Raw genomic sequence first — 11055 nt, forward strand, 5'->3', positions numbered from 1 at the left:
CAACTTGGGCTAAAATCCCATTTGATCTTAAATTTACATGATTTGAGGCCCCAACATCTTAAGGATGAAAAGCCTTTTAAGGCCCGACCGTTTTATTTCTTCGTAATCAACTCGGCCAACCAAGGCATTGCCCGAGTAGTTCTGCAATTAATTTAATTAAATATTTCTATACTTTTTTTAATGCAATTAATTTAATTATTTGAAGTGTCACCAAAGGATATTAATTGCAAATCATTCTATAATATATGCTTTAATTAATATGCAAGACCGTCTATGTAGCACGTGGTTTGCTTAAAAAAGTTAGATCTTAATCTTATATAAAATATAAATTAATCACCTTAGACATTTGTCACGAATTAAACGCTTTTATTTATATAAATCCTAAATCGAGTATACAAATTTTATCTCTAATTCAAATAGTAAAAATTTGGAACTTTTATCAGCTTTAACAATAATCTTTATTGAAATAAAAATCGATAGTGTAACTAATTTATATGTAAATTCTTTTTTTTAAAGTAATGGGTCAATTTTATTTTTTTTTCATTCGTGCATTTAATTACGGTATAAAACATATGCATTTAATCGTTTTCAAGCATCAATATGATGTATATGGAAATCAATTTAATAATTATTTATGATTAATATTAATATTTGAAATCTATGGATCCAAATCCATTGAATTCGATTAATTTAAATTAATAATTTTATTTACAATATTCTCCTATTTACTTAATAAAAAAAGGAAAAATTTGAGTTAAAACAAGAAAAAAATATTAAAATCAGCCCGCAATTTTCTTCACAACATTGGCCCCACCCACAACCCGCAAAAAGTGGGCCCCTCAACTTCCAAGATACCTCGAAACGAAAATCTCTGCCGTTGGATTTACATCCAGAAGAACTAAACAAGATCGGAGCCGTCCCATGGCTTCCCATCTCGAATTTCACCCCACTTTTCTGACAGTTCCCCCCGTCCGACGTGGCAGTTCACTTAACTGCATTTAAAATCCGGGTTTCAAGTCCGGGACTTTGAAAAAATTGAAGCTGATTTGTTTTCCCCCAAAATTGAAAATAAAATTAAAAATCCAAACTTTGAAGACTCTCTGCTCTGTCAAGCTTTCGGAATCGTGGTAAACAGCTCGTAAATCACTGTAAGTTTTCTCTTTTCTTCGATTTCGAAGCTTATATTTGGTAATTAGTTCTTAATTTTGTATGTTTTGGGGATTTCTGTGGGTTTTTTTTTTGGTGTTTTACGCTTGGTTTGCTAAAAAGTTACGGTTTTGGATGTCAATGTTTTGAAATTTTTGAATTTTTTGGGGCTTTTTTAAGTGGGTGTTTTTTTTGTGGGAATTTGACTTGTGGCGGAAAAAATGTGGGAAATGAAGAGGAATTTTCAATTTTTTGGATTTGGGAATTTGTTTTTTTCTGGTTCAAAATGGAATATTACATGAAATTAAGCTTAATAGACTCTGTTTCTAGCCATGTTAGACTAGGATTTATGATTTGTGTTGGTACAAAAGCAAAAACACGAAGTTGTCCTTTCTCTTTTAATCTTAGTAACAGGGGATTTTTATGAGTCAAGTTTTGGTTTTTCTATGTTTTTGAACATGTTCAAGCTCATGTGGATCTCCAATAATGCATGTTTTTTTTACTTAAATTTTAGTCTGGGAAAGTTTTTATTTTTATTTTTATGGTAGATTGGTTGAATTCTGTTTGCTTCTCTGTTGCTCAATTCAATGTAAAAGATTTTTTTTTTTACCTTAAGTTGAATGTTCCTTGTGGTTTATGTTTTTCTCACATGGAGAGTGCAACTGTTTTTCTTGGTTACAGTTGTTTGCTCATTGTATACTATGCCAAGCTTAGGAGAATTTTATTGCGCATGGAAAAGTAATTTCTTTTGTCATGTGAAATGATTTCAGCAGAAAATTCTCTTTACAAATTTATGATGGCTGCAAATATTGGAGATGTTTAATGAGCCAATTGTTTGCTAATGTATTAAGTATTATTCAAATTTTCATTGGAAAATTTCAATTTTTGTGTTTCGAGTCGGGGGTGTGGTGTTTGTTGGTGAGTGGTAGTGCCTGTTTAATGCTTCTTTTGTCTTGAGTGCAATTAATTTTTTTTAATTGTTGTTATAAATTTTTTATTTGGTTTCTGCAGCCTTTTGTTAATCCTACAATTTTGGAAGGCAAGGGAAAGAAGTGGTTCCATACAAAGCATTTACTTTGAATTGGATTGGGTATGGGTGAAGAAGAAACAAAGGCTGAAGTCCTTGAGCCAGTGGCTAATGGGACTTCTCTGCCGGAAAAATCTGGTGAAGCTGTAGCTGAGAAAACAGAGGAAGAAAATAATGGGGTAAAGGAAATGGAAGAAGATAAGAAAGTTGAGACTGAGAAGATGGATGAAGACCAACAAGTCAAGGAAGATGAGGAAAGCAAAGAAGAATTGGAAAAAGAAGAAAAGGAGGAACCCAAAATGGAAGTAATGGAAGAAGAAACTGATCCAAAAGAAAATGACAAGAAAGATGAAAAGGAGGAAAACAAAGATGAGGTGCAGCAGAAAGATGGGTTGAAAGAAGAAGAGGAAGAAGAACAGAAGGCTAAAGAGAGCAAGGAGAAAAAAGGTTCAAAGAAGCGTGGGAAAAATCAAAATGCTGGGGAGAAAGTGAAAGGGAAGGCAAAAAAGATGGAGAAGAAGGAGCCAGAGCAAAGAACTCCTCTTACAGATCGCCCTGTGCGGGAGCGTAAATCTGTTGAACGGCTAGTTGCGTCTATTGACAAAGATGCTTCTAAGGAATTCCAAATTGAAAAGGTTTTTTTTTTCCTTTCTTTCTTTGCTATCCGTTTTTTAATGATTAAGAATTCTGTTATGTTTAGATTCTGTATTTTGAAAGTCCATGGAAATAATAGGTTGCTTTGGCAATTGCAGGGCCGTGGTACTCCGCTCAAAGACATTCCTAATGGTGTGTTCTTTATTTCTTATATTACTTCAATTATTTGTTTGATGTCCTGTATCCTTTATGCAGACAATATCCTACGGTTTGTTTGATGTTATAGTTGTAAATCTTAAAAGCTCATTTCTTCTATCATTGTTCATTACTGAATTCATTCTCTTTGCATTGTCATCAAAACATGGTATATCCAAATGAACCTCAGGATGCTGTTTCTTTAGTTTGATTGTGTTCTTCCCTTAATTTCTGCCAAGTTCCTTGAATGTACATTGGAACTCCTTTTCTGTTACAACTAACTATGTTCTAGGCATTTGATATTACTCCAGTTCAATGAGTTGAGTAAAATGACATCTGCAATGGTATCTTCTGCAGTGGCCTTCAAGTTGTCTAGACGGAAATCTGATGACACTTTCAGACTGCTTCATACCATTCTCTTTGGAAGGAGAGGGAAGGTAATTTGATTGCTGTCAAATATTTTTGTTTGTTTCTATCCAGCATTTTTCATTTCTCTTTTTATTCTCTTAATATGATGATAAGGGTGTATCAAGCATACAATCATGCATAAACAGAGTCTCTAATGGTACATGTGTGCATGAGATTTGGCATGTGTGTTTGCAAAGAAACTATGATAGGACGGTTTTGGGCTGCTGCAGATGTACGTTGCTGATTTTGCTTTCAGTTTATGAGACTTACATTCTTGCTCTTGCAGGCAGTTCAGATTAAGAGTAATATATCCCGATTTTCTGGTTTTGTGTGGCATGAAAATGAGGTAAGAGGTTGTTAAATTAAGAAGCAGAGTTTTCATGATATATAATTGATTTCTCTGTAGGAATTGCACTTCTGGGCTTTAACCTTTTAGGATGTTTGTAGTTTAAGTGGGCTGTATGGTTAACTTGTAATTAGTTGATATTAGTGCATTATAGATTTTTTCTTTGCTTATCTCACTCAAATGTTGTGATAATTGCAGGAAAAACAAAAAACTAAAGTAAAAGATAAGTTTGACAAGTGTAATAAAGAGAAGTTGCTGGAGTTCTGTGATGTGCTTGACATACCAATAATGAAGGCTACCACGAGGAAGGTTTGTTGAATTACTACTGTAATTTGTGCTTTAATTCTGCCTATATCTCAACGAAATGGTAGACATGCCATCGGTTTGATTTGTGAATGTATTCTTTGTGGTTAGTTTTTCAACATTCATGCAAATTGATCAATAAAAGCCGTGTGTGTGTATGCACACTAATATAGGCTTGTCATGAGGTTCTGTTCTCATCTAGTTTGCAGTAAAAAGTGGGTGGGCAAGCATTTTTGTATATAAAATTACAAATCTATGTTAATCTTCTTCCCTTTTTTTTTTTGTTTTCCTTTTCTAGAGAGTAAACTTTTTGTTGTTTCGGTTGAGGAAACCCTCATTACGTCATTAGTTTTAAAAGGTTGGAAAGTGCTGAGACTTATTTGATCAATTTGCCCATCTAGGAATGCAACAGTTATAACGAATTATATCCTTTTACTAGGACTATGGTTCAGTAGAAGGGTAGGGGTGACTTTGGAGTTTTCAGAAACTCTGATTAAGGTGATGCAATCAGTTTAAAAATTAGTATCACCACCCAAGTCTGGTGTTATTTATATGAGGGCTTGTTAATACTACTTTCACAAGCCTTATTGTAATAATAATTTTGCTAGTAAAGAAGTTGAATATCTCTAATGGTTGTTAATATGCTTAAAATGGACATGCAGGAAGATATCGTTGCAAAGCTGATAGACTTTTTGGTGGCCCCTCATGCTACGACTACTGTTCTACTTTCTGAAAAAGAAAAGGTTTCTTAACCTTAACTGCAGCTTTTGCCAAGTTTCCATTTTTACATGCTTTTTTTCTAACCTATATTTTCTATTTATTATCCAGTCAAGTAAGAGTAAAAAGCGCAAAAGGGTTATCAAGTCTGGGACCACATCAAAGCGATCAACAAAGGTATTAGTTTCTCTGTTTTTGCATCAGATATATGATATTTGATTAACCATTGCAGCTTTTCATTACACCTGTGGTTACCATGTTTATAGAAGCTTACTATTTTAGTATCTTTTTCTGCTAGGGGTCATTATATAGTTTTACCTTCTTTTACATTTGTTTTTTTGTAGTTAATTTCTTTTGTTTTATTCCTCTGTTTGATGTATTATGCAGAGTCGAAAAAAGAGTGAGGATACTCCAAAATCAGGGAAAAAGAGTGCACCTGATTCGGAGGATGAGTCTGAAGAAGAAGAAAAGGAAGAGGAAGAGAATGAAGAAGAGGAAAATGAAAATGGCATAACAGAAAAATCTGAGGATGAGATGCCTGAAGATTCTGAAAGTGAGGAGAAAATTGAATCTGAAGATGAATCTGAAGAAGAAGTGGGGAAGAAGAAAAAGAGTACAAGGGTATCATCCAGCAAGAAGGAATCTGCTGGAAGAGCTAAACCCAAGAAAGTCACAGTTCCTAAAAGGTCTAGTACACCACAGAAAAGAACTCCAAAAACAACATCTAAAAGCTCAAAGGCTGATGATGATAGTGATAAAAGTCCAAAGGTGTCTTCAAGGAAGAAAACTGAGAAGGTCACTAAGGAAAAGTCCTCTACGCCAACAAAATCTGCCTCCAAGGAGAAAACCAGTAAGTACTAGCCTCCTTTCTGATTTCTTTTCATGTCTGTACTTTATGTTAAGAAGAATTTCTTTGTTGTTTATTTTTGTTAAGGAAACTGAAAAATGATTGTTGCTTGTGGCAAAATTTGGTAAGATAGGCTTTTGGATATGAGTGTTTATACTGCTATCTTTTCCTGGATTTATTAAGGCAAAAAGGTCGCAAAGGGGAAGGACAAAGCTAAAGAGGAGAAATTGAAGCCAAGTGATCATGAGTTGAGGGATGCAATTTGTGAGATTCTTAAGGAAGTGGACTTCAATACGGTAAAGATCTGCTGTGAATATCTGCCTACGGTTGTTGCATCCATTACTAGACTTTTCATAATAGCAGTTTCGGTCTGGTTCTGACTCCAAAGCCTATTTTGGTTGTGAAATGGAAAGTCAAATTATCAGGACTTTGTGGTTCAGTGCTAAATAGGCTACTATGAACAATTATTGCAATATCCACCACCTAATTCAAAAGTAGGATAACCTCTGAGGATCAGTACTAATTTGGTCTGATCTGATTATGTAACCATGAATCCAAACACTCTTAGTGGTTTCATTGAGTTCAATGCTGCTAGTGATGTTTTATATTGAATCATTTTACAAAAGAATTGGTTCTGGAAAAATTTGCAGAGAGGTTGGCACATACTGCCTATCTGCTTGAAACTGCCAGTGTGGAAATGGGCTTAAAGTCTTTTCCATTGCTTTGTAGATTTGGAAATGTTAATGGACAGACTTTGCTTTTGATACTCAATTTTCTGAAACACCAACCTTAATCCTTTTTGGTCAATTTGATTGCAGATAAGATATAAGGATCTCAAGTGTTTTTAAGTTTTATCTAATCTATGCATTTCTGTTGCGCTTTTTTTTTGCTTGGAGGAAAAATGTTTTCATTCCCTTGTAGATTCTGGTTCTAGTGTTCTAGCTAACATAAGTTGTTTTTTTTTTTTTTCTGCAGGCGACATTCACGGACATTCTGAAGCTACTAGGTATGCATCGTTCAGTTTCTCACTAACAAATGATCTTTTTCCACATATTTAGGTGCTTTTGGTTGGCTCAAAAAGTGCGGTGAAAAAGCACTTTTTGAGCGAAACCAACATGCATATTGGCCAAAATTCTTTTATGCATGTCCTGATGGAGAGTTTGCTACCTTTCAGCTCGACAATTTGATACAGACCTCACCCCAAGGAAGTCATCTATAAAGCTCATGATTCAGGAAGAGCTTACCAAACTAGCTGATGAAGCCGATGATGAAGATGGAGAAGGTGATGCTGAGAAAGATGAAAACCAATCTGCTGGTCAAGAGGTTGAAGCCTGACCTACAAGATGGAAAATAACTCTCATGGAAATAGTGTAGTTATTTATGTCTTGTGCCAATATGTACTTTTTAGCTGTTACTTAGAAGGCTAGCTTGTAATTTACTGTTAGTTGCTTTTTTAACTTTTTCGGCGAGCAAATTAGCATTTATCAAATACTAGAGGAGCTCGAGCTACCCATCTGTGCTGCAGGGTTGCAGCCTGCTATGTACACCATTAACATGATCTGTAGGAATTTTCCTATATGAAAACTGAGTACTTTGAATTATAGAACACAGTTCTTCTCTTTGTCCAGTGTAATGCCAACCCCTGGTTGCATACTTCATCACTGAGGTATTGCTTCCCTTTTCCTTTAATTTCATTGCTGGATGATTCTTTTCATGTTCATTTGATCCATTCCTTTAGGATCCCATTTGGATATAGAGCTGCACATTAAATATCATAACTGACAGCACCCTGTGCTATAATCTTTGCTTTTTGTGGAAATGCAATAATAACAGGAAAATTGGGAAAGGAAGCCCATTTGATTCGAAGAGTCTGTGATTGCTGAGTTGGTTTCCAGACCTGTACTAGACAGGCTTGAAATGTTTGATGTTTTGGGTCCATGGATTGCATCTCACTAAAAGCTATATTAGAATCCGAGACGGGTATTAAAAATTTTATCGAAATTTATCTTTCGAGTATAAGGTATTCAAATTCTATATTATCGGGTCGGATATCTATGACCATCCATATGAAATCATCTGTCTACATTCCTGCCATGGAATCTGCACCATCTTCATCTACTCTTTTTTTATATTTACTGGAAAATATCTCGTGTTTCTCTATCGAAGAATAGATAGTATGAATCAATTAATTGAATTCATTTTTCAAAAACATCGTAAAAAAAAATGAAAAATCTTTTGAAATATCGAAAAAGGTAATCTATTTGTTGTCATTTATACGAACAAAATATTATGAATTATTAAGAACTCAATGGGACCCTTTCTCGCGTATAAGAAGACGGGGCTCGTTGAGTGCAGGATATTGTTCTTGTTGAACTCTGAGGACACCATAGAAGAAAGGTTTAAACATCAATATTTGCTGATATACATCACATTTTTTAACCAAAACATAGAAGACAGGCAACAAAGCATTGATAACTATTGAAGTTCTTTAATGTTTTTTATTTTGGGAGAATGGCGATTTGAGTAAGAAGTTACATTTATGATTATGCAAAATTTTTAAGAGAACGGATATTTGAGTGAGAAGAGACATGTATCTATTTTCAAATCAAATATTTAAACATGAATTTTTTTGAAAAAGTACATATATCTATTATTGAGTCAAATGTTTAAATTTGAAGTTTTTAAAAGAACGAAAATTTGAATAAATAGATATATATATTTATCATTGAATTAGATATTTAAATACAAAACTTTTTTAAAAAATCAAGAGTTGAGTCAGAAAATATATGTATTTATCATTAAGTCTAATATTTAAACACGAGATTTTTTATCGTGGATATGGAAATATCTAACCATGAATGTAACTTGGATCATCATGTGGTTCATGCCTTCATTCTGATTAGAACAATTGTTGTGGATAAAAAGTATGAAAAGGACTCACGAGGTTTATAGAACATACGCAAGCCTTAAATCATGATTATAATGATTAATTATAGTGCTAAACAATGCCTAATTGGAGTTAAAAAGCAAAGTTCTCTCCACTAATTTTATTAGTGGAGCATGCACTCACACAAAACTCTCAAATTCAGAAGCAAAGTAGATGGGTGCATGCATGCTTTTAGCTAAATATACTAATAATATAATCTTTACAACTATATATTACTTTTTCCATATTCATTATATCCTTTACCCATTGAATTTGGGATCATTCGTAAGCTAAAATCGATGGGTTTTATAGAAAATAAAAATACATAGAATCATTAAATAACAAGAAAAAGAAAGGGTTAATAAATCAAAATTATGACATTATAAAAAACAAAAAGCAATAAAAAGAAAGTGTAAATTTTTTTAATAAATACTACGATTTCGATCTTTAAACTATTGTCTTTATTTGATTTTTATGGAAATTAAAATAAAAATTATAATTTTTTGATCTTAATAAATATATGAACGTATGTATTCGTTTGAGTAGATGTATGTGTATTCGTATGTTGTTGTATAGAAGAGTATTTCCAAATATTATCAAATGAAAGACCACAAATTCTGATGTGAAAATGGAGAAATCACTTGCTTTCTCCATCAAGAACTAATTAGCGCTATATATTCTGATGCCAAATACACCTAGCCCTTTCCTTTTTCTAGTCCAAGATTCATCATTTCAACAGATTAAAAGTGAAAAGGAATACCCCTCTCTCTCACTCCTTCCACAGTTTCATCACTATCTGATGCAAATATCTTGTAGTAGGTCAAGTCTTTCAGTCTCCAAAGTCAACAGCCTCACTTTCTCTCTATGGCCCTGTTGCTTCCATTGTAACAAGCTTCTAGACCTTCTCCTACTCTCCTTTTTCCAACTATAAAAACCCCATAAACCCTGCTTTCCATCTCTCTCTGTAACTCTCCCTAGCTTAAGAAACCTTGAACTAGTTTTTATCAGGAAGAAAACCCCAGATTTTGGTACCCTTTGGGACGTTTTTTCTCGCCATCAAGAGCCCTGCGAAGCAGTAAACAAGGCAACTTTAAGAACCCGAAGAAGTAAAGCCATGGCGGACTCAGATACGGAATCAGGAGGAGCTCAAAACAATGGCAACAACAACGCTTCAAACGCGACGGGGAACAGCAGCGACCTTTCCTCTCTGAAAGAACAAGACAGGTTCTTGCCGATAGCCAACGTGAGCAGGATCATGAAGAAGGCTCTGCCTGCAAACGCCAAGATATCGAAAGAGGCCAAAGAAACGGTGCAGGAATGCGTTTCGGAGTTCATCAGCTTCATCACGGGAGAAGCGTCCGACAAGTGTCAGAAGGAGAAGAGGAAGACCATCAACGGCGACGATCTCCTTTGGGCCATGACGACGTTGGGGTTCGAGGATTACGTGGAACCCCTCAAGGTTTACTTGCAGAGGTTTAGGGAGATGGAAGGAGAGAAAACCGCGGTGGCACGTGACAAAGACGCTCCTCTTGGTGGTGGCGTCGGTGGTGGTGGGATGTATGGCATGATGGTACATCAGCATCAAGGGCACGTGTATGGTTCTAGTGGGTTTCATCAGATGGGAAGTAGTGGGTTGGGTAAAGGTGGGCCTGGGAATAATTTGGTTGGGCCGAGGTAGTCATCATCGGTGACACGTGTATGGTTGTTATGGGTTCGATAAAAAATCTGGTTTGGTTAAGGTTGGGCCCAGGTAGTTGCGTCAGTCCGTACACGTGTAAACTTTTGGTGGCTTGGGCAACTTGGGCTGAAGGATAGGCCTCTTGGAGAGCATATCGGGCCTGGACCTGATTTGGATACGGGCCAGGAAGTTGTTATCCAGGACACGTGTACGGTAGTGTTGGTTAGGTAGAGGCAGAGTCGGCTTCAGGCCCTTCATTTCATTTCATTTCATCAATTTCACATAATGTGATTTTGTACTTCCCAATGAAATATATAGAATGAGTTCCTAAATTTTGATACTTTGGGTCAGTAGTGTACATTTCATTGCTGACCTAATGATACGAACAACATTCACTTACAGAGTTTCTCTTTTATTTGTTCGATATGAAATTTTGTAACAATGAAATGATTTTAAAACGATATAAAAGATATTGACAATTTAATGAATTTTTCTCTAAAATCATTTTGTTTATATTCAATATAAAATCCTGTAATAATAAGATAATGTTAAAAGTTATTAACAGTCTAGAGAATCTTTTTTGAAATCTTTCGTTTATTTATATATGATATAAGATTTTATAATATTAAGATGATGTTAAAACCTTATAAAAAAAATTGACAATCTAAAAAATCCTTTAGAGAATCCCTCTATTATCTATGCAATATGAGATTCCGTAATAATAAGATGATGTTAAAACCTTACAAAGTTGTTGGCAATCCAATGAATCCTAATCCAAGCAAAAGAAGAAGGCAACTGCAGCTTTGTTGGTTGGTGAACTGTTGCCCCCAGAAGGTAGTGCTTGAACATTCCCAAGTCAACTTCTACA

General features: G+C 34.8%; 1 protein-coding gene and 1 pseudogene across 1 annotated transcript; both read left to right on the top strand.

Moving 5' to 3' along the window:
- The first annotated feature begins 997 nt into the window (after positions 1 to 997).
- LOC110419754 (DEK domain-containing chromatin associated protein) lies at positions 998 to 7204 on the top strand. The gene is made up of 12 exons (XM_021432850.2): positions 998 to 1148; positions 2158 to 2808; positions 2926 to 2959; positions 3320 to 3399; positions 3657 to 3716; positions 3915 to 4025; positions 4682 to 4762; positions 4848 to 4913; positions 5124 to 5586; positions 5767 to 5879; positions 6559 to 6589; positions 6758 to 7204. Exons 2-12 carry the CDS (start codon positions 2239 to 2241, stop codon positions 6916 to 6918), a joined length of 1770 nt encoding a protein of 589 aa, XP_021288525.1. The 5' UTR covers positions 998 to 1148; positions 2158 to 2238; the 3' UTR covers positions 6919 to 7204.
- Positions 7205 to 9200: 1996 nt separating this feature from the next.
- On the top strand, positions 9201 to 10549 carry LOC110419197 (nuclear transcription factor Y subunit B-3 pseudogene; annotated as a pseudogene).
- Positions 10550 to 11055: the final 506 nt, after the last annotated feature.

The sequence above is a fragment of the Theobroma umbraticum genome, unplaced genomic scaffold (genome assembly GCF_002168275.2).
Source record: "Theobroma umbraticum cultivar Fairchild unplaced genomic scaffold, ASM216827v3 scaffold_67.0, whole genome shotgun sequence".
NCBI lineage: Eukaryota > Viridiplantae > Streptophyta > Magnoliopsida > Malvales > Malvaceae > Theobroma > Theobroma umbraticum.